The 22,961-nt window shown below is 39.4% G+C and overlaps 1 protein-coding gene across 1 annotated transcript in view; it reads right to left on the minus strand.

Moving 5' to 3' along the window:
• Window positions 1-990: 990 nt before the first annotated feature.
• LOC306741003 (netrin-G1-like) overlaps window positions 991-22,961 on the minus strand; it is a gene marked incomplete at both ends in the record, with an annotated part of 54,814 nt that continues 32,843 nt past the window's right edge. The window contains 4 exons of the mRNA XM_079223254.1: window positions 991-1,229; window positions 7,638-7,682; window positions 8,921-8,947; window positions 12,772-12,944. Of these exons, the coding sequence (XP_079079380.1) occupies window positions 991-1,229; window positions 7,638-7,682; window positions 8,921-8,947; window positions 12,772-12,944 (484 nt within the window). The remainder of the gene's footprint in view (window positions 1,230-7,637; window positions 7,683-8,920; window positions 8,948-12,771; window positions 12,945-22,961) is intronic.

Consider the following 22,961-nt stretch of genomic DNA (forward strand, 5'->3'; position numbering starts at 1 on the left):
CAAACAATACACTGTTTCACTCCACACATCTGGTCTGAAATGTTACTACTTAATAAAATGACTACTGTTCAACAACAAGACAAAGACATGTTTTTCTTTTTCCCTTTGGTGGAAGTGTATTGTGTAACTGTGTACTGTAAACATAGTTTGGACAGCAGCTCTCAAATGAAGAGAACCATGTGCCGCACAAGCAAAAAATGATACAACCAAACTCTTTGTGCACTCGTAGTCCACATCTAGGACAGGTTGGCAGCAATAGAAAACAAGTAATACATATTTTTGTTTTGCTTAGTCATGAAAATATTTGTTTTATACAAAAATTAAATACAGTTACAGTATGTTACAGCTTGTGAGCTCAAGCGTGACTACAAAGCCTCTAAAAAAGAAATAGTACTCGATTGGTTCTTGTCAAGGGGCTTGATAATAATACATGTGCAGCATTTTGCAAAACAACAGACACCCTTTCAGCAAAGTAAAATCACCAGAGTCACCAAAGCACAGGGAGGAGAAGGTGAAGGAAAAAGGGACGAGTGAGGAAAGGAGAGAAGAAGGAGGCAAGATGTTTTAAGATGTCCCCCGTCAACATTTTTTTTTTTTCAATAAGTTCAGATGAAACTTAGAAATCATGTATCTAGTTTTGTACAGTTTGCTCTCAGAGTGTTGATAGCTCTGTCCGAGTCTCCAGTCTGCAGTTAATAGAGTATGACATAATCACAAAGGGAGGGCTCCAACCGCTTCCTCTGTGACATTATAAAACAGCAGTGACATCACCAAGCCTTTCAGAAATCCATCTAGCATTCAGTATAGCCGATCAGCGCACAATCTGTCTTCCACTACTGTGGCCTTTGATATACAAAAGAGTTACTTATATTATATGCTGAGCACATTGTCCACACATCCTTTGTCCTTTACGTCCTTAAGGTTGAGAGTTCATACTCAACATATGTGGTCTTAGGGTTTTGGTTAAGGATGGGAGGCCGTTCAGGTCTCTCAGCAAAGGGAAACAATCGATAGCGGGAGCACTACAAGGGTAAGAGCAAGCTGGCGGCTGATAGGGGGATGATGGAAGGAGGCCCGTCCTGACAATTGGTCATCACACTCCCCGGGGCCTTGGCAGCGAGCTCTCTCGCACAGGACACCCGTGAAGCCGGGGGAACAATGGCAACGCTGATGGTGGTGGCAAGAGCCCCCGTTCTGACAGCGCAGCATCGCGTTGTCACACACCCGAGCTGCAGAGACAAAGCAAAAAGGGCAGGGGAGACAGGAAGGGGTGATTAATAGATCACTCAGTAATAGGGCAGCAGAGAACAGAAACAGGCAAGTTCACAGGGCACAAGCTGCCTCTTCTTGTCCTGTCTGCATCGCTCTGTGTCCTTAGAGCACAGCTGACACATTAGGGAGGGTGAAGCCAAGGACTTTAGTGGAGGAGTGGGCAGAGGACGAGGAGACGGATAACCAGGGCACATACTGTATGAATACTAGAATGCAGCCTACAGCCTGTGACAACCCTCTCCATGAATGATTGTTTATTACAAAAGAACACAGACAGACGTTTTATGGATTTGTGGTTATTTTAGGAGCACCAGAGGGACACATAAGCCAGGCAAAACAAAGGAGCAAACAAACCATGGCACCATGGCAGCGAGGAGGTGAAATTAATGATTAGTGAATCAAAGGATGCTGGAGTATGGTGAAACAGACCCCTTGTGCAGGACAGGAGAATACATGTTGTGTTCCCTCTGGCACAATGACACTCAAAGAACAGAAACATGAGAAGACATGGGATTGATACCTGGCTCCACCTGCACCACCACTGCCTTTGATATGCAAATAGGCATTTTTAGTAATTCACCAATTGTTTCAGTTTTATTCTCTGTGGTTAACCTTACAGCAAACAATACAATTCCTGTAAGAGGAACAGTGTGTAAAATCCAGGACTGCATTGTTCTCGTGGCCACCAAACATTTCTTTGTTTTCATAAAGATTGCTTAGGACTACATAAGCCAATATTCACATTTACAGACAAAAACTCAAGACTCAATTATTCCAGGAAGCCTCTGGCTGGCAGAGGTGAAATCCTGGAAGAGGTAATATTTTCCAAGAGATTTCAGTGTAATTGGATATCTATACTTACACAAATACTAATCACATTTGGGGTTTTCTGTAATGTGGCTCATGCGTCAGCATAAACGGAACAAATAGCCTCATCATTGCTCCTGCCAAAAGTGATTAAAAAGGGATTGGTATTGCATTTAACTTAATAAGATCCCCTTCACACAGACACTGCTGCTGTCATGTGCTTTAAATGGAAAGTCCACCCGTGTGTGGAAAGAGGGTTTTTATCATCAACATTGGATTTTCAATAATTCTTTGATGAAGTGCTGTAAATTACTCTTTTGGTGAATCCACTTTCCTTGCCTCGTCTGCCTCTACTTTCAGAAACCCTGAGAGATTTGGTATGACCGCCTTGTTGTGTTAAACTGTTTGGATGTTTTTATAGGCAGCTTGATAATCATAGCATTATAAGAGCATATAGAGCAGCTCTAACAGTCAATCAAACTTCTTACTTAAAATGCAGCAGGTTTTGGGGCTGCGTTGTATGATAGATTTCTCTCTGTGTGATTGTTGAACACTGGTGAAAAAGTAATGAGTCTGGCAAGAAGCCCCAGCTCTTTGAGGCAGAGATTGACAAGAAAACCTGACATTTACAATGCATGTTTTAGATAGATTACAAGTTTTTGTCCACAAAACTCCAATCAATGCTGGAAATATGACATCATAATATTTATGTATAGATGAAACACAAAAAACAGACACAACAGATGCTGATCTGCAGATCATCTCATGAATAAGCTGTTTCTTTACATTCAATGTCAATTTAAAGGGCAAAGGATACATTAAACATGATCATTTTCATAATCAGAGGCAGTAGTGGAGCAGTGAAAGGGGTTAGATTATAATTATGATATTATTATTGGATGTATTAGTGGCTGGCATGTCATGGCTCTCTGTCATCACCACTGACTGTTTCCGTATTGTAGATTTAACAATATTTTGAGCACATATTTTGCAATTACCTCGTGATGCAGGATTTAATAATTAAAGTTGCTATAATCAATATATTTTTAATAGCAATAGGTTAAATTAAAATACATACAATGAACCGTGTAGTATCTTCAGCTCTACAGAGATTTACGTGTCTTTCAGCGCCTATCAGAACATTTTTAACTGTGGGATGTGTAAATAAACAACTGTTTGCATTATCAATTTAAAATGTGAAAATATGTCAGCATTGTGTCCATATGTTTCCACTGATCCCAAGTGGCCAAAAAGCAATTATTGCTGGTTTAATACTACTTTAATTGTAATGTTTATAATCAATCCTTACCCAAAACACTACATACAATACAAGCTTAAAGGAATACTACAAAATGACCATTTGTATATCAGTTACTTTTTTTTCTTCACATACCTCCACAACAAAGGAAGAATCAAAATAAAGAAGAAAAGTCTTGATGGATTTCGTAGAACGCGTGTGCAAGCGTGGGCCTGTTTATTCAGAAGTGTTTTAAATATTAAGGTTTTACCAAAAACCCATGTGTTTGGGAATTAGTTAGCATGAAACTGGATACATGGGACTGATTTTGATTCTTCGTTCAGTGTGGAGGCGTGCGAGAAAAACAATGTTTCCTTCAATAATTCAAACTAACCCAGTGCGAGTAATTGATATACAAATAATCATGTTGTGTGAAGTATTCCTCTAAGCCCAGACAAAATATGTCTCAGACCCTGACAGTCTTGGTCCAAGTTTGACTGGATTAAGAGTTCAAGTCAGTCCAATCATGCCCAACAAATGATCAGCTTACTGGTGCAAAATTGTCTGTATTTGAACTTTGCATGCATAAGAATGGACCCTGGATGATGTTGAGCTGCTCTCCTGTCCTCAGTGCATTTAATGGCCTTCTGGCTACACCCCAAGCAGTCATTTCAAAGCAGTGTTCTTATTTCACAGCAAATTGAAAACACCTGCTCTCTGTGTTTTGGTCAAAAATACCATGGGATCGGCCGAGTCTCCATTGTCTAGTCTACACATTAACTTTGTTTCCTGTGGCCAAAGGATAATCTCTGTGTCCTCCAGCAGACCCTCAGGACCATTGTCTTTCTAAAAGCATCTGCAGCCCAATTAGTTTTCAGAGGCCGAGGCTTAAGCCTGCAGGGTCTTTGTGGAGCCACAGGGCCCTGCTGTCATGACACAACACAAATATGCATTCACATGTGCAGAGTAAAACTAATTTAAACAATTCAATTTAAACACTTACATTTTTAAATGCAATCTAAAATGTGAGAACTATTTCATGAAAGAGCCAAATGTGTATAGGGAAACAGAAAGCATGTTAAAAGGGCATTTATTCGATTTAGGGAAGAGAGAGATTAAAAAAAAAAATCTTCAGAATTAGTGCTCCTTTAATAATCGATTCATGAAATACAATATCATGCCGTTTGAATTTTTTTTCTCTTTCATATAACTATCTTTATATAGGGGTGTCGACATACTAGCCCTGTTTGACACGGTCTTCGACTTGTGCTGGCAGCAAGTGAGAAAGCAACAATTTGAGTCCAGGCTAAGCACCGGCGGACTCTCTGGGACATATGGGCACCTCGCACCTCCGTCAGAAGGATAACTGTTATGACAGATCTATACTTGGGCCTTGGTGTTGCACGAAGCAACATGGAGAAAAGTCACCACAGCAACAACACAACAGGGATAGACAGGATGGACCAAACGCTGAATTAAATTTCATATTGCTGCTTGTGTGACTAGAAACATAATGGCATTGAAAGGTCAGTTTTTTCAAATGTGATTTTGTCTTGTCGTGCTGTGCCACATTCTGTTCCACACCACAGACTGGAATATGTTGTGAATTAGAGCACATTTAATCTACTATGATACTGAGGTATTTGACATATTTGCTTTTTCGAGCGGTCTGGTTTTGTCAAAAACCAGGAATACTCAACTTGCTTTTCCCATGGAACACTTTTGTTAAATGACAGGAGGCCATTGGTCAGTTAATAAACCATACAGACATGGAGGGTTTAGCCCCTACCACTGTCGGGACCGAGTGGAACCTCCCTTAGACTTTTTATTCATAAACAAGATCTATTAATCTATTTTGATATGGTTTTTTTTTTGGCACTCTGGCACCTTATTTGAAAGTACCCCCAAAAAATGTAAAGAATCACATTGTGATTCAATTTATTTTCATTTGTGAACAAGAAAATGGTCGGCGGGCCACCCAGTACTCGATTTGGCATGCAGCCGTAAATTGAGTATCACTCTCATAATCATAATCGGGCATAATCAGATCTCTTGATCTCCTCAGTACTCTGAGATAACAGCGTTTTGTGGAAGATCTATTTTGTATGTTATAGCAAAAAGTTCTGAATAGCCAGTCTTTTATGTGTAATTTCACACCAATGTCTAATAGGATAAAATGATGAAGTGATGACATTTAGGACAGACATGTATGCTAATTGCAACTCGACTAGTTGGCGGAGACATACAACTTTAATTCTATTTTCAAGAAAATCATCTCCATTTAATTACATACTCTCATAATCTCATATTCTGTCTTGTGACATTTTAAAGTTTAAGTTGGTTTGACTGGTTTGATATGTAGTTATTTATACTATGGTAGTGATCCATTTAATATTTCAAACTTTATAACTATAGATTTACCAGCGCATTTAACTATAACTGGAGACAGTTTTCAGACACAGGATCTGCTAATTATATGCTTTGAGACAGAATTGTATTGCTTCTATTACATTGGATCAATGAGTATTTACCATGGTGTCAGGGTAAGCTGAAACCCGCATTCAGCCATGCCTTCCCGTTATCACATTAACACGAAGGCTTCATCATTAGTCAAATCTTAAGGCTCTAAAGTTCAATATAAGTTGGCAGCTGCAGAGTAGCACTTGACAGTGGCAGTGACACAATACTGCATCTGAAGATAACACGTGCCTAATCTAAATTCTTGTCAAGTCAGAATGGGAAGATAAGAATGTGCCAATGAAGAAATAGTTAAACAAGGGGAAGTGTTTTCTTTATTGCTGAGAGTTGGAGAATATTGGTACCGCACTCATGCAACAATGTGAAGCCACCACCAGCAGCTAGTTTGACTTTGTTGAAAAATACGCCTAGCAGCATAAATAAAGCTCACACATTTACAAGTTAAATTTGTTTGTTTAATTCGTACACAAACAGAAATGTAAAAATGAGAAGTTGTAGTTTAATGGGAAGCTACATGTCATTACTATTTATTGGAAAACAGCAGCTGGATGCAGTGAGTTCCTGGAGTCTCTGCTGGTTCTTCATGGCTGTTTTTTTTGTCAAGAAACAAGACCTAACACATTTCTTAATTAGGTTTAGAGTTGCTGTTTGGCATATTTTTTAAATAAAGTTCAGTCTTTATGCTAAGTTATGCATATTTCCCAAGATGTCTTAACTGTTCCTTTTAAAATATTGCTACTTTTTAAGATAATTAAAAAATACTTAGAGAATATTTATTATGTAAGTCCACACTGGTTCACGTATACAATAATTACATTTTTTATCTTTATTTTTACATCATCAAATCAATCAATAATAATAAAAAAAAGTCTAATCATTATTTGCCTCCAGCTTCACAAATATGAACATTTATCTATTTTCTTTGTTTTTATATAATTGTAGACACCATTGACTGGGAAATTTGAAGAGCATTTGAAGTAAAATGCTAAATAAAATGTCACCTTTCTTTGCTGCTGTGGGTCATTCAGAATCAGAAGTGCAGAATAGACAAAATGGAGTACATGTACATGTAAAAGCTTTTCATTTGATTTGTTATAGGTCAGATTGATACTGCGTTGTGACGCTTTATATAGAAATGATGCAGATTACACAGAAAAGTAGAATTGTTTGTAATCCACTCCAGTGCAGTAACCGTTTCTTTTCACCTCTGAAAAGAAACGGCAGCTAAGACTATACAGTAATTTTCATAGGTTCACATCGTTCCCAGCTTTGTGAATCCAGAGAGGAGAAGGAAACACCCAATCTCGATCGTGGAAATCCTGAAAGTCCTCTTTATTTTTTTCTCTCTCCTGACTGTGAGAGCAGTGGTGCGGATGCAACTTAACTCTCACTACACAGGATATCTGGGTCTGAGGATTAGCCGGAGATGGCTTAAGAACAATCTACATAAATCCCCCTGAAGCCTCTTCTTTCCTTCCCTCTCCTCCTCCTCTATCATTTTTGTTCCTTGTGAACATGGCATAGAGGGTGCACCCCCAGAGAGCATTCTTGGTAATTAAAAAGAGGGCATGATCAAAGGGGTTAGGAGGCTGTGGACCTGGTGATCATGAGGCATGTGGTCTATTCCCTATAGTATTCTCACAACAGAAAGTCTGCCTTGTAAGGACCAGCGCGTGTTTGTGTGCATGCAGGATGAAAGCATCTCGGCTCTGGGGAAACAACCCATTTGCCAATTCTACATTACACTTTTTGTTGTTGTTGTGCTAATTGCCAATCAATAAGCAGTCAGTACTTTCTAAGTATTGTTAGTGTCATGCTGAAGTTACAAAGCCTATAAGCCTACCTTGGTTACGATTTGCAACACCAAGAGATGAAGCATTTGCTCGATCTGTGTAAAGATGGGAAAGGTTATATATTACACTGATTTGTCATCTTTTTCATGCTGTTATGTAGTTAAAGCACAGGGACAGCATGCATAGATTATTATTTTTGTATTTTTTACACAGTAATCTGAGTTATCTGGGCTGGTTTGCCTCAGAATTATTGGAGAGATTCTGCCACGTTTTTTGGGGTAGCAAAGGGACTCATGTAAAAGTGTGTGCATGCAGCTTAAATGAGTGAATCTTCCACAAGACAAAGGCAGAGACATGTACATATGGAAGCTGCTTTTGTTATCCAGTATGATGCATCGCCTTCAGGCATCAACATGCTTACGGATGCATGGTGGGAGCCATGTCTTCATGAAAAATGTTTTTCTTCTCTCTGGCTTTGGGCAAATATCTTTCTGTTAAAACCAACTTGGAGAAAATATTCTCGTGTGAAAGGGAGAGAATAATTATTCATAGTGCCTGCTGATTCACTGGCCCAAACATGCAGAGAGTCAAGTGAGTCATTTAATCTTAAATCATACAATTGTTTAATGTTTTTGCTTATTAACTACTTATTGTACATGTTGTATTACTGCTGACCATTTTGCAAAGCATGCTACAGAGTGTTATGGTATGTCCTCCCTTAAAACAACGGATGCGTGGAAAGGAATTGAGTGTTTTACATTGGTTCATTTTCATTCATTTCTGTACAGTATAAAAATGAACACAACGTTTACAAAGCTCCACGGTCATTAAGTTACCTACTCATGGATTTTGATGCTACATGGAAATATATGAAAACCAGCCATTAATTTCCCAGAAAGGCAGGTATACATTTCCAAAATAGCCAACAGTATAGCATGGTTTGCAAAACTATGAGCATGAGTATAAGTATATATGATTTGTGATAAAATATACATTCAAGTTTTTTTTCTTTCTTAAAGCAAATGGAAAATGTTTTAATGGTACAACAAAACTAGTACAAGTTTCTTTTATATTTAAAGTCTTTCAGGAATAATTTTCACTATTAAAACTGCATTAGAGAAAGTATGTTTTGAACCATGTGAATGTTTACTTCCATTCATAAAAGTAGGATATTAATTCTACATCAACGCCTTGAAAAACATACTGATTAATGGTAATGGTAATGTACAGAACAATTTCTCACACCAACATCATCAGTCAGACGAGAGTTAGTTATTACTGAGGGAGGAAGAAATTAGTCAGCATGCCAATTGAAAAAGCTTGATCAACTTACGCACTGGTCCATGATTACTGGGGATACCTGCGTAAAGAGCAAAGAAACAGTGTTTCATGAAAGCATAGACTCATGTAATGTAACTCTTCAAACTTTACTGCAAGAGAAAACATCATTGTTTTTCTTGAATAATTCAAAGCCCACCAACACTTATCAAATTTATCTCCTCTGTGTCCACTGATTAACAGCGGCCACGGCTCTGCAGAGAACCCGACCACTGCATGGTCCAACCCCCGCCTACATCTGATGATAATAACAGGTCTGCCAATGACAAAATGTCAACAGAATAATAAATCTAGATGCAGAAAAAGTCTTTTCATCAGCATTGTTTCAAATAAACATGTGTTGGACAGTTTGTCTTCCTTATCTGCTATTAGCTTTTAACAAATGCAATTTTCTGTATCATCTTTAAATTAACAACTATTTGAATCAAACCAGTCATATAGAATCTGCAAGTAGTTAATACAGTCTGTTGTAATCTACTTTGATTGTCAGGTTAGTGTTATTAGCAGTTTATGGAACACGGAGATGAAGCTTAGCCAATCAAAGAAACGTAAGAGTGGCACAAATGCTTTGAAACATTTGCCTATGATTGACTGTAAATTGAAGACAATATGCTGCAAAATTATTTCCATTTCCAAGCATTGAAATAGGCCCGTCTGTGAGCTGGAGCTGACGTTGCCAACCCTGTTGCAGGCTTTGTCTGAAAGCCTTTGTGTTATCAGTATCTGGCTGTGGATTCACCATCTTTGTGTTACGGTAATGTAATCAGCAGGGAATTCCTACCCCACAATTAGCGCAACTTCTGATAATTTTCTCATGATTTATCACTTTGTCCTTCTGTGATTAGGTTTCAGTGGGGTTTCATTTTTTTTTGTACCCTAATCATCACTTCATTCCCAGCGTGGGCTGTCACAGCACTGAGGCAGCAGGAAAAGCACAGATCTTATGCTGCTATTTGCAAGAAAGCAAGCAAATGGCAATTCCTAACCAATAGTTGTTCTGTGTGAGAAATGGAGGGCAAGCAATATTGCCCTTTGAAGCCAAAGCACATTCTACAGTCTGATCAAACTCTCAGCCCTAACCCCTCTTAACCTGCGAACCTGCTTTTGAACACCAGACGAGTTGACGCTTTCTGCAAAGTGGACTGTCAACATAATTCTTGAAGTGATTCCTCTCCGGCTCTCCAGGCTACTTACAGATTTTTCTCCTCCTTCTTTTTGGGAAGCCTTGGATTTGAATCACTCTCAGTCACTCTGCTGCTGACAGCTATGGCCCATAACAATGCAGAGCTCCATTTTGGGCTCTAATTTATCAGATGTCATGTATGTCCATATATCTGCATGTGCAGGGATATGAATATGTAATAGACCTCACCCTGTTCCTACCTGTGAGATAAATGACTTCCACGATTAAAGAGGAAGACTCGGTGACAGATGAAAGCTATTAGACTATGATTACATTTTGCACGTTCAGCATATTTGTCTTGATACAAGGCCTGTATGTTTAATAAGAGCTTCACATAATGGATAAAGACATGTTACGAGGCCTGGGCTTTATTAAGCTTATTATTCTTATTGAGAAATAAGAATAATTCAAGACAAAAGTGTGTTCATTCAACACCTGGGGGACCAATATTGTTACGTCACTTCCATGTGCAACATTATTGCATTTTATGCCACTGCCAAACAAGTGCTAATATTGCTTTTGATATGGCTAGACCTTGGTTTCATCAGTTCAGCACAGATGCGGCCAAGTGTTGGATATTTTAATAACGGCCTGTCAATCTCACAGTGAGCCCCACACTGCAGGGAGACTCATAACAGAAGAGGCGCAGGGGTAAATCCAGCAATATCTCCTTAGAGTTCACAGACGTTCCCAAAGACAAACTCCCAATCACAATCAAATGTGCTTCACACTCACACAGTGTTGTGCACATACATACATACACAACCACAGACTCATAACATACATAAGATTCATACAAATTACAGTGTAATACTCTAATTCATCATCAACAAATAGTCCATAGAAGAGCACTTTACTGACAAATATACACAAAATAAGTGAATCAATATCACATCTCTGTATAAATCTAATCAGAGCACCATGTCTGAGAATTCAAGTCAGACAATCGAGAGAAAAAAACTGCTGTCAATCCCAGCAGACTGCTGCCATGAGAGTTTGCGACTGAATGCTGAATCAGTGTGAACGGAGGAACAGAGGGCTAGATCTTCCACCATCTGGCCTCGCCTGGCCATCCACCACTATATCCCTGAGTGGCTGTATTAGATTTATTGAGGCAATGAGCCCCCTGCCCCAGGCATGGGTTTTGATAAATGTGACTCAACTCCCGTCCAAGATTATAATGGGGATAATGCAAAGGAGCACCTTGTGCCCCAGAACTACCATGTGAACAGGCAGAAAAATATCAAGCATTAGGTCACACAAAGTACATTCAATGCTAATGTATGGAAATAAGTTATGTTCACTTACTGAATAAATAAAACACCATGACTTATCAATTATTAAGTCCATAGAAAACAAACCTAACATACCCAACAAGTGCCCATATCTAAATAACAGAATTGGTCATTTGTCATCACTGCCTTCTGAAAATGACTCAGGGATTTCGGATCTGCCACCTATATGGTTACATTTAGACAGCTAAAACGACCTGTTTGACAAAATAATGTTAGCTGAAGGTTTGCTTTCAAGCCTTTTTCTGAGCTTTCAACTGTATCTTACCGTCTTACTGAAAACACTGTGCCTGTTCAAGGATGGGCTTGGGCTTTGGATGCGAGGAGATGAAAGGGGTCACAAATGATCAACGAGGAGTCAGTAGATGGCCAGACGGCCGAGCTGAACGCAGACACACTCCAACAGTCACAAGCTGTGCGTTTGCTGCTATCTAGTTTACAGCTAGGTCTGTACAGTTAGCTGTTTTGGGACACATATACGAATGGTCCATCGGTCAAATCCATGCAAATGATGCAGGGCAAATATTTATTTCACTTTATGTCTTAAACTTAAAAAGATTAGATAGTAGTTTCATCTTTGCTTCTGAGTTGGTGGAGACAGAATACATTAAGAAAAGAGAGAGTTTGACATCAAGAGTTTGAACAAATGGCCAAAGTTGTTTTCACGCCTCCGCGCCAGCAGTGTCCGGAGGCGTTATGTTTTCAGGATGTCCGTCTGTCACATTCTCATGAACAAGAATTGGACACAAACATCCACTGGGACTCAAGGATGAACTGATTAGATTTTTGGGGTTAAAGGCCGAGGTCACCGTGGGCTCATGTCCATCCCATTTTCGTGAGCGCAACATCTCGGGAATCCCTTTAGTGATTTCTTCAAATTTGACACGAACCTTATGAACTGGTCAAAGGTCGCTTTGACCTCACAAAACACCTTTTTGGACATAATTCAACAAAACACAAACGTTTAATTGGATACAATGATGGTTGGAGGAGGCATACAACCGCGAGGCAGTATTTCAAGTTTGTCTGTCTGATATACTTTATAATATAAATCACACTTTTTGCACTGTAGGAAGATTTCTAAATCCACCACCAAAACGAAATGGGATTATCTCATTATAAAAAATTATCTCATTATAAAAAATTAAAAAACATTCAGAGAGGTGCAGCCCAGAAGTAAGGAGGTGATATGATAGAGCGGTACATCAATCTCTCAAGAGCAAAGAGTAAAACTTAAATGGAACAATGTTCCATTATTGTATCAGATACCAGTGTCTGCTGTAGCCAGACTGGAAATGGTGTTACTACCAGCACAACAGTCTGCGTGGCCACTCTTTATCTTCCAAATATAAGAAATACTGATCTACTTACATATATTTGCTGTTCCCTTGGGTATAGGGAGGTAGGAGCCCACACTCCAGGCTCTTCCATGGTAGTGCCTCTTACAGCGGCTGCAGTCTGGCCCTGTGGTGTTGTGCTCACACTCACAGCCCAGCTTCCCCTTGTCAAACACACAGCTGTTGGCATGCAGGTTACACTTGCACCTGGGACAGAAAGATAACAACAAAAGACAGACAACGTGAATAAGCATCATTCTGCTGCCATTGAATCAATACCTCTGGACAGAATACACAAAGTCTGACCTTGCTGTGGTGTGTATTTGTGCCTTTCAAATTTGAATTGAAATCCTGGTGGGTTATCTGACTTGGATCTTGCCTTCACTAAGCTTAATTATTTTCTCCTTTTTTAAAAGAAAAACAAGTCCACATTTGTCATTGCCTCTGTGGAGAGAACAGCAATGCAAATAAGTCACTTTTGCCTCTCTGAGAGCTAAATAAAAGGCACTCTGTAAGATTCGCTAATTGAGCACAAAACCGGGATCTGATAGAGAGATGAGCGCACAAAGAGAAGCCGTGTAGCCTGAGAATTCGCTTTTTTTCAAAGTCTCTCTGTTATTTGCCAAGGGAGCCTTCAGGCAGGAAATCCAACCGGTCGACAGAGCTGCTTTATTAGACAGAACAGTGGCAGAGCTGACAGACGCTGCCGACTGGAGAGGAGAGAAGGCATGACGGCTTGCACCCTCAAATCCACTCCCTCTTCTGACCACATAGAACAAGCTTGCTCGTATTTTCTAGCATGTAAAAAAAAAATACAACGTTTTTTTCAGTCTCATTCATGTGTTTTTAACAACCTGAATGAGCAGTGAGTAAAATTACCCTTTTTTATTGTAGCGAGAGTCGTGTTTACTCACATCTCTGTCAGAGGCAGAACAGGCAGTGTTTGTTGTCACATGAGATATTACAGTTTCATATTCCACGCCTATATGAATAAACTATAATTCTCCTTTATTTGATTTTACTCCTAAGAGGGTAAAAGGTTACAACTAGGGACCCCATCTTCTTGAGATATTTGGGGCTGAATACAGAATCAGTTGGAGGGGGGCACCATCGGGGGAGGTGGATCTGACACCCTACCCATCTCCAGGGGTTTGTGCGGGTCAGGGTTTCACATCATGTCTATGATTTCTCCCATTTGAGACTGAGGAGCTGGGTATCTGTTTGTTGCCTTCATTCGCCAGTGAACATGAGACAGAGAAATGAGAAAAACATCCATTCTAATTGACTTCCTGGCCTTACTTTGACATCTCACATTAATGATGGATAACTGCAGGAAACGAGGGCAATTGTGGCCTGTTCTATATAGCTGATAAGCAGCAGTACAAAGTCAGTAAATAAGGTCTAAATGCAGATGTCTGGTAACAACCACTAATTGGTAACACTTTATTTTAACCCTTCTATTTAACATTTATTAATATCATACACACATACCAAATATGTAACACACTGTAATACGCTATTGGGTTGTTAAAATGTCTAAAATTACTTTTGAATTGTTTTAATGGTTTGAATTGTTCACACATATGAATATTAAAATGTATTGAATGTATTTGAATGATGAAACCTTTCAGTTTAAACCAGAAAAAAGTCATTGTCATTTCAATGTATCCTCACACATGATATCTTATGAAAAGTTACTCCTCATTTTATCTGCGTTTTCCTACAAAAGACAGCAACATGTATACATATCCGCTTGTTACATGCATACAGTATTTCCAAAGTAAATTTCCATCTTCAGAGGAGGGCAGGAAGTCAGGTTTAGGCAACACAATTACTTAGTTAGGTTTTGGAAAAGATTGCTGTTTGGGTTAAAATACCTATGACATGCTGCTGCTGCTGAAGATTTCCAGTTAGAAACACATTAAAGTTCAAAATAACTTAAGTCTATCTGTAAGGTAAAATACATATCTTTCCTCACACATCAGCAGTCATAATGGATGCTATACTGAATACCAGGTAACATTCACAGCAACTAAATGCTACTGCCTCTTACCCCGCATTCCCCATAGCCCTTAACTTTTTAATCAATTAAAGTCCCTGCTCCATAAAATTAATGACTGGGTGTAGCACTTCTGCCATGCAGACAGCGGCAGTTCCCTCAAGTCAAGAGCGATGAGATTTGACCTTCCACTTAATTAAAAACCAGCAAAATCTGGATCATCGAGCCCAACCGGTGCACGTAGTTCACTCAAGGGAGCTCTGGGATGCGATGCTTTTGCCGCTGGCATTGTCATATTGAAATCAGAGAGTTTTCTGTCATCAGTTTGGGCCACAAGAGGCACCCCCATGTGTACAGATTTTCAACAGGGATCTTTTGAAAGACACATTTCATAACGTATTAATGACCATTTATGTATTATTTATTGTACAGCACAATAACAATCAGTATTATCTATTATCAAGTCAAGTAACCTTCCCTTTAGAGACGCTGGAGATCATCAAGCGTCTTCACAGCGAGATCTGTAAAATGTCCAGAGTAAGCAGGTCATTAACTCTGGAAAGACGTTGTTTATTGCTGTGATTTTTTTAAATTAAATTAATTATTGTTAACTATACAAACTATATTCCTGTACTTTATTGTAACTGGTGTGGAGGAAGAAATATAATAGAAAGAAACCTGGGCAAATAGAATCAAAACTATCTGCAGGGTTAAATTAAATTCGGGGAGAGGAAGAAAATATTTGCATCTTTTTTTGTAGTTTGAACGGACTAAAGCTTTGACATTAATCAGGGTAGACTTGAGGTGTCATCAAATTACGACTGTTGTCATGACCTTCTAATTTCATTAAAATTACCTTCTTTAATCCTCACATTATAAAAAACATGCTGCCTCTGGTGAATAATGTGATACAGACTCAGGACTAAAATTGGAGCCTGTGCGTGGGCATGCTTAACGTAACAAAGAACAAATCTCCACTGTGAAGTAAAGGTGAGGCGAGCAGCTCGTATACGCTGATATTCTGAAGCAGACAGCAGCACTGTGTGCTGCCTAACCTTGGCTTCTCCTGGCTGCTCGACACTGTGTTGACAGGCTCACTATGTCTAACACCGCTTTCCTTCCTTGTGACAGCTTCTGTTGTAGCATCTCTGATTCCAGACATAGGAGGAGCACAGAACTTAAATGAGAACCTCAAAGTAGAAGAGCTGAACAGACAGGCCTGAGGAAACTTTCATTGTTTCACACATTTTCAAGTTTAACCTTTTCACCAAGAAAAATTACATTAAAGCCACTGATTTCAAGTGCACGTTTCGGGTTATTACTGTAAATGTAGGTTTCCATTAAACTGCAGTTTTGCCAAAGAGAGATCTTTGTCACTGTATATTATACAGCCCTGACGTAGTTGTTGAAGACTGTGAAGAGCATGATATAACTTCCATTAACCGCATTGCCTCTCAGACAAAGGCACAAAGACACAACAGATACATTACAGTGAACTTGGTGTCAAGCAATAGAAATGTTTGAATAGGGAGAAAGCATGCTTCTAAAAGCCATAATGAGTCTAATTGCCGAAAGAGCAGATAAAGAATGTCCTGTTAACCGGTGACATCATTGTTTGCAAATCTGCATGAACAATATAGGGATTAATTTGGCTTTGAAACAAGGTGGATTTATTTGAGCAGATGTGTTTTCATGCCCTACAAGTCCACTCACACAGGTGTTGCATCTTATTTGCCTAATCAGACCTCCAGCCGGTGTGGGCGTGTACAGACTGTGCTTGATTGCAGTAGGAGCAAGTTGCAGGTGCCGGTGCACGGGCACCTGCCGCGGCACGGGAGGCACCTGCTACGGCAGCTCGGGACCTGCCGCGGCAGTTTGGGACCTCCTGCCACGGCAGTTCGGGACCTGCCAGGAGCTGCCACTGACTAGAGGTAGGCTTTTTTATTTATTTAATATTAGCTTAAGCAGTTCAGAACCACTGCCCCATAATAACGTGCGTGTAGTCTTTGTCTTTGTTATTTTCTTCTGTTTTAAGTTTGATCTTTCATAGAGTTATGTGGGTGTCTTAACCCTAAATTAAATGGATTAATGTCATAGTAACAGAACAATTTGCTTACATATATTTTTACATTTATATAAATCCATGTACAATATTTTTACACTTGAATAAACAATAATCAAATACAAAGAAAAAAAACTATTTGTGGCATCTGGTGAGATGCCCAGATGCATAGTTTAAGGATGTCAGTCGTCAATGTTGTACTCCCTAGAAGTAGCATTTCCATCATGTGATTTTTGCATTCATTTGCAAGGTTTCCTTGATTAGTCTTCATTATTATTTTTACAGCTACCAACAGTCATACTTTCCGAGACCTTAATGCAGCTAGGGGTTACCAACCTTTTTGAAACCGTGAGCTACTTCAAGGGTACAAAATACTACGAAGGGCTACTTGTTTGATACAAACTTCCTGAACAACAAAGTTGCACAGATCACCTTTTAATAATAATAATACATGTGAAGTGACTGTCTGATCACATATCAATGTTAATTATTCCTCACAATAATTATTAACAATAATTTCCACGACAATGATGGTAGGAAAAACAAAGTTTTATCACTTTGTTAGAAAAATCCGTTCAAAAAATAACTAATATTTAGTTTGAATGACAACCACAAAGTGTGCAGGCTTTGTCACTGCAGTGTTTTTCAGGCTTTTGGAAGAATACTTCCAGAACCTCTATATGCAAAGTCAGAAACGTCATTTATGTGTTTTTCAGGCTTTTGGAAGAATATTTCCAGAGCCTCGATATGCGAAGTCAGAAACGTCATTTATGGAGCTCCGCAGGCTGTTTGTCTTGACCTGCAAATACATGAACTGTTAGGCTTTACAAGTGATTGCTGATCTCTCTCCTTGATTGACACCTCTCTACCCGATATTTGCACATGCCTTTTTCACAGAAACGTTTTGACACGTCACAGTAGGAAGCGCTCAGGCGTTAATTATACACTTAATGATGGTTTTGTTGTATCATGGGAGACGTCGATGGAACGGAGCCATGTTATAAGTAACACCTGTGCATTTTTATTATGACAAGACTGCTGTAAAAAAGGCCTCTTGGTGGATTGAGGTTGGTGACCTTTCATAATTCCCAGCAGGGGTGTTTCGATAGACTGAAATTATTTAAAAAAATAATGATGTTAATAATGTTAATAATGCACACACACATAAATCATGCTTTTGTACAGTTATGGTTACCGACTCTATATCCACCTTAATACACATTTTAAGTGTAATTAATTTGCCAAAAAAGAAATGCACAATACACAAAGGTAGAGATTAATTTACTTAATAAAAGCGAACAAATAGGATCCCTGTTACAGTTCTCTGACTGCGCAAATCTATTCAAAGCTATTATTGAAAAAGTGTTGCAACTGATGCAAATATGAATAGTTTTGATGCAAAAATGTTTGCAGGCAGTATTTAGTTTTTTTTTTAAAGGCCTTAACATTCACATACCTCTACGTTTAAAAACATTGTGGCAGCAGCTCCTACAAATTTTTTTTTTTCCAAACGCAGACATTAGAATTCTATAAATTAGTTCATACAGTATTTTGAGACCCTTTTCTGTCTTTTTTTTCCTTTAGAGATTTAACCCATGACCGCCACTCTGACTGTTTAGACTGACGGAGCAAACCAGTCTCCCTCAGCTCGAAACCTCACCTGTTCCCTCACACAAGTTGCCCATGGTCAGAGCTTGTAATGCACCTCCATGCTGTATAAATACATACTGAGGTTTGCAAAAACTTTCTTCGACAAGACACTTTGAGAGCCTCACATATCCTGCCTAGTGATAGCTCTGACAGATATGGAGAGATGGCGGCTGCTGAGGGGAAACTTTGGCCTTGCTGAAAGTTTTAGATGAATGTCAATGTGTTACCTGGACAAACCAGAATAACCTGCCAGCACCTTACAGGGAAAGAGAGGCTGCTGGATGTCTTTTACAGTAGCAGAAGCAATGCTGTGAAACATTCCAGCTACACAGGGACCAAAATGGGAGAATTTCTGAAAATCTGGGAGTTGATCCTATTACAACATGATCCTGTCTCTTACTGTCTTGTATGAATAGTAGGTCCAGCTAAACAAAGATACAGCCGGCATATTTATTTTTGGAGCAAAAGTCAGTGGTCAACTGCTATATTATGAACATCCAGACCTCTCAGATGATCTAGGAAAAGACGCTTAAATCCTTTGTTTGTTACTCCATGTTATTTAATTAAATTTGGCGTTATTCACTCATACTGAATCTTGCTCTGCACTGTAATTGTTATCCTTCTTTTTAATATGTTGATTCAATTGTTGCTTACTTGTATCCTCTATTAGATTTTGTTCTTTTTAAATCCTGTCTTAATGCATCTCTTACGTCTCATGTGAAGCCCTTTGAATTGCTTTGAGGGTCTACAATTTACAAAGGTTTACCTAAAGGTAAAAAGGGAACTTGATTTCGATTTTTAAATTCACTTTGGTGAATTACATGCAATATTATCTATTTTAATTAACCAACATAGGGCCGAAGCTTACATTCAGGCTGTCTTTAAAAAAAAATAACATACAGTTGAAGGGTCAGGGAAAACAATAACAAAACAACAATTTGAGCAAGAACGAGGCAAATCCAGCTAACATAATGAGTTTGACATTGTTGCTTTACATTAACTCCTTTTACATTTCGGAGGACATTGAACTCTGAGACGATGGGAGTCACAGAGGCACCTCATTACGCCAGGCTGTGTCACCGTGAAATTGAAGATTCCGATTAGGCTTGTTTTCGTCGCTCTGTGCTGTGGCCAATTTTGTCATTCTTCGGGGTGTAATGTAATACATCTCAAGCAAATTGTTTGCGTCCCCCGTCGAAATATAAAGTAGCTACGTCAGGGCTCTCCAAATTGTTGGAGAAATATTAGGAATGGATCACAAGTTAATTCCCCCGGCTTCAATTTTCAGCCAAGGCAAAATCAAATTCGAATTTACAAGGCTTGGGCTACTGCCACTGAAAGCTTGTGATTTGTTTCAATGACAGGGCCTATTATTAAGGTTGTGCATTGATGTAGACATACAGTATGGTAATGTCTACCCACCTCAGCCCTAGGAGGGCCGTCTCATTCATGTGATGTAAGCCACTGAGACAAGGAGGAAGCCATGAAGAAATCAGCGTTGGGGAGACATTAATATGGAAATCAGAAGCCTGCTGCATGTTGTGTGTGTTTGTGTGTTCGGTGTGTGTGTGAGCATAGAAGCATGCAAGCGGTGCAAACTGCATGCATTCACCTACTATAGTGTGAAGGTTGAAAGTACAAATAGAAAAAAAATGTGCTCTCAGAAAAGTAATGATAATACTTGAATGTAATGAGAAAAAAAAAACATGCTTTGGCCTTGCTTTACACAAATGAAGACACACGCACATATAAACGTAAACATACACAATTTGAACTCATGAAGCCACGACAACCTTGTCTGTGCCACTACTAGTCAAGCTTGATCCTACAAGAAGTATAGCAAAAGGACATGTTGATGATTTTACTATTCATGGCTGCTGTCCAGAGACAGCTTATGTTGATGTACTTTCTCTCCATATATTATTTACAAAGAAAGCCTGGGCCTTAATGAGCACTAATTAAACGCTGGAGACGGGGGGATGACTGGCAGAAAACACTGCAGCATGTGACAGACATCTGGTGGAAGATAAGATAGCCGGCATCGGCAAAGCCGGGTAGAGCCTTACGGTGGTAGTGGAGTATCGCTGGGGGTCGTGTGGGAACCTGCACTTGAACCTGACTCTCAAACTCTGTCAATCAAACTGGCTACAGCTGTCATGGTTCACAGGGCACGGGCATGGAGGATTGGAGGCGTGCATGTGTGTGTGTGTGTGTGTGTGTGTGTGTGTGTGTGTGTGTGTGTGCATGTGTGTGCAATGTAGCCATTTAAAGGAAGATTTAAGTCTAGACTAAAAAAGACAAAACACATAGACTTGTAATAGGCTTTACTCGATGTTGACTTTTGGCTGGCAATCTGATGTAGCTCATCAGGTCTAAATGCAATATATTGTCATCACCTGTAGAGGTGGATAAGCTAAAATATTGCTTTAAGCCCATTACTGTCTGCTACTTAACCATGTAGTGATAACTGTCTGGCCATGATTTTATGGAAAATAATGGATCAACAGTTGATTTGGCAATGTGTGACTCAAATAAACGGCACACTTCAACACTGTCTTCATGAAACCTGAACAGATGGAGGAGCATCCATCTGAGGAGGACAACATTCCAAAAGGCAGAGAAACAGTTGCTCAAAGATGAGGGTGGATTTAGGTTCAAACACCTTTTTCTCTGTGAAAGTACTATAGTAGTATAGAGGAGGGAAAACAAGTAACCCAGCAACACACTGTACAACTGTGGATGCTCTGCTGTCAAAAAATATAAAATAATTAGTTTACCCCCACTGAACGAAAATTCAAAGACAAATTCCATCGACCTGCTCAACAACATCCTTTACGCAAACACTCCAGAAGAATATTGATCTATTTCCTCCTGCTGCATCCTGTCCTACCTTATACACCTATATATACACACACAAACATAGTAAGCAAGGCTACTTCTTCAGCTTAGGAGATAAATGAGGGAGGGGAATGTCCTGCCATATTACAGTAGTCGATATAGTAAAATATCATGACACTTTTTCTTGAATTGGAAGGCATATTGTAGATATCTTCCGGGTTTAGATCTTCTGTATGGGGTGTGAAGCCCGTCCTGTGAATGCTCTGTGGAGGATCTACATTTAGCTCTTTTTTTAAGTGCACGATACAGTTGAAGTGTGTGATTCGGTTCTTTCATGAGCTCACGAGTCCCACCGGTAGAGGAGGATACAGAGTTTGTCTATAGCTTGAGGGGAACATTGGGGAGCATATAATATTAGTAAAAATGTGTCATAACTTCTCGAAAACTATTATTTGTTTGTGTTTAAATTACCTTTGAATAACTCATGTATACCTCAAAGGGATGAGATTCAAGATGTATGTTTTGTCTTTGTTTAATATTTGTCAGCATAGAAACTCCGAAGGAAATATATAGTTTCTCTTTTTAATTTCACAATTTATATGTGTGTATGTGTGTGTGAGTGTATTTATGTATATATACATACTATGTTATATACGTGTGTGTGTATATATATGTGTATGAACATACATACATACACACACACACACACACACATATATATATATATATATATATATATATATATATATATATATATATATATTGTAGTGTAGTGAGAGTGTGACTTGTGGCCCTGTTGAAAAGAGAGGTAAGAAAGACAATAGAGAGAAACGGTTTGGGTAAAGTAGAGAATGAAAAGGGGGGGATGAGAGAAATAGCACATTAGCACTTATGGATTAGCTGCCTCTCATTCCCAGGCCCCGCTGCAGCCCTGCAGATGTGCAGCTCTGACCGCGCAGCCAGCCGGTAGCGGTCATGTCTTAATTAACGAGTAGACATCTGATCAATAAGTGAAGAACGATGGAGAGGGAGACGTGAAAGGTGGAACAGCCTGTACGGTTCAAGGTTTTTGTTTTCCGTTGATGTGGAATAACTTTAGAAATCAATAGTGTGGCTAGCCACGCCACACACTACCTTCTACTCAGGATAGGTACAAAATAATTCCCCATCTGCCTTTTCCTCATGTCTTCTTTTAGCCATACTTTTTCTATCATACAAGACCATTGTACAAGAAGATTGGTCACAGTATTTTCGGTGCAATGTGATATGAAACCTTGTAAAGCCAGTTTTACAAACGTGTGCTCTGTTACAATTCTTAGATTATTAAAAGAGAAATCAACTCTGGTTCTTTTATGCTGTCATGTGTGGCATCTCAAGCTTCTCGGTTCTACATTTGGTATTTCTTTATGTTTCTTGTAATGGCTTTGAAGAGCCTCCAGGTCACGAGCCTCATCAGCGGTGTCCACTGGATGCGGTGGAGGTGGTGGGAGACAGGAGGATGATGGCTAAACTATCATCCCTGATGAACAACACCTCCCACCTCACGCAGGACACTCGGGCAGCTCTGTACAGCTCATTTAGCCATCGGCTGATTCATCCTCAGTGTCTGAAGGAGAGGTACCGTAAGTCCTTCCTTCCTGCTGCTGTCAGACTGCACAACCAGCTGAGCTCGCAC

Source organism: Taurulus bubalis (assembly GCF_910589615.1).
Source record: "Taurulus bubalis genome assembly, chromosome: 1".
Taxonomy (NCBI): domain Eukaryota; kingdom Metazoa; phylum Chordata; class Actinopteri; order Perciformes; family Cottidae; genus Taurulus; species Taurulus bubalis.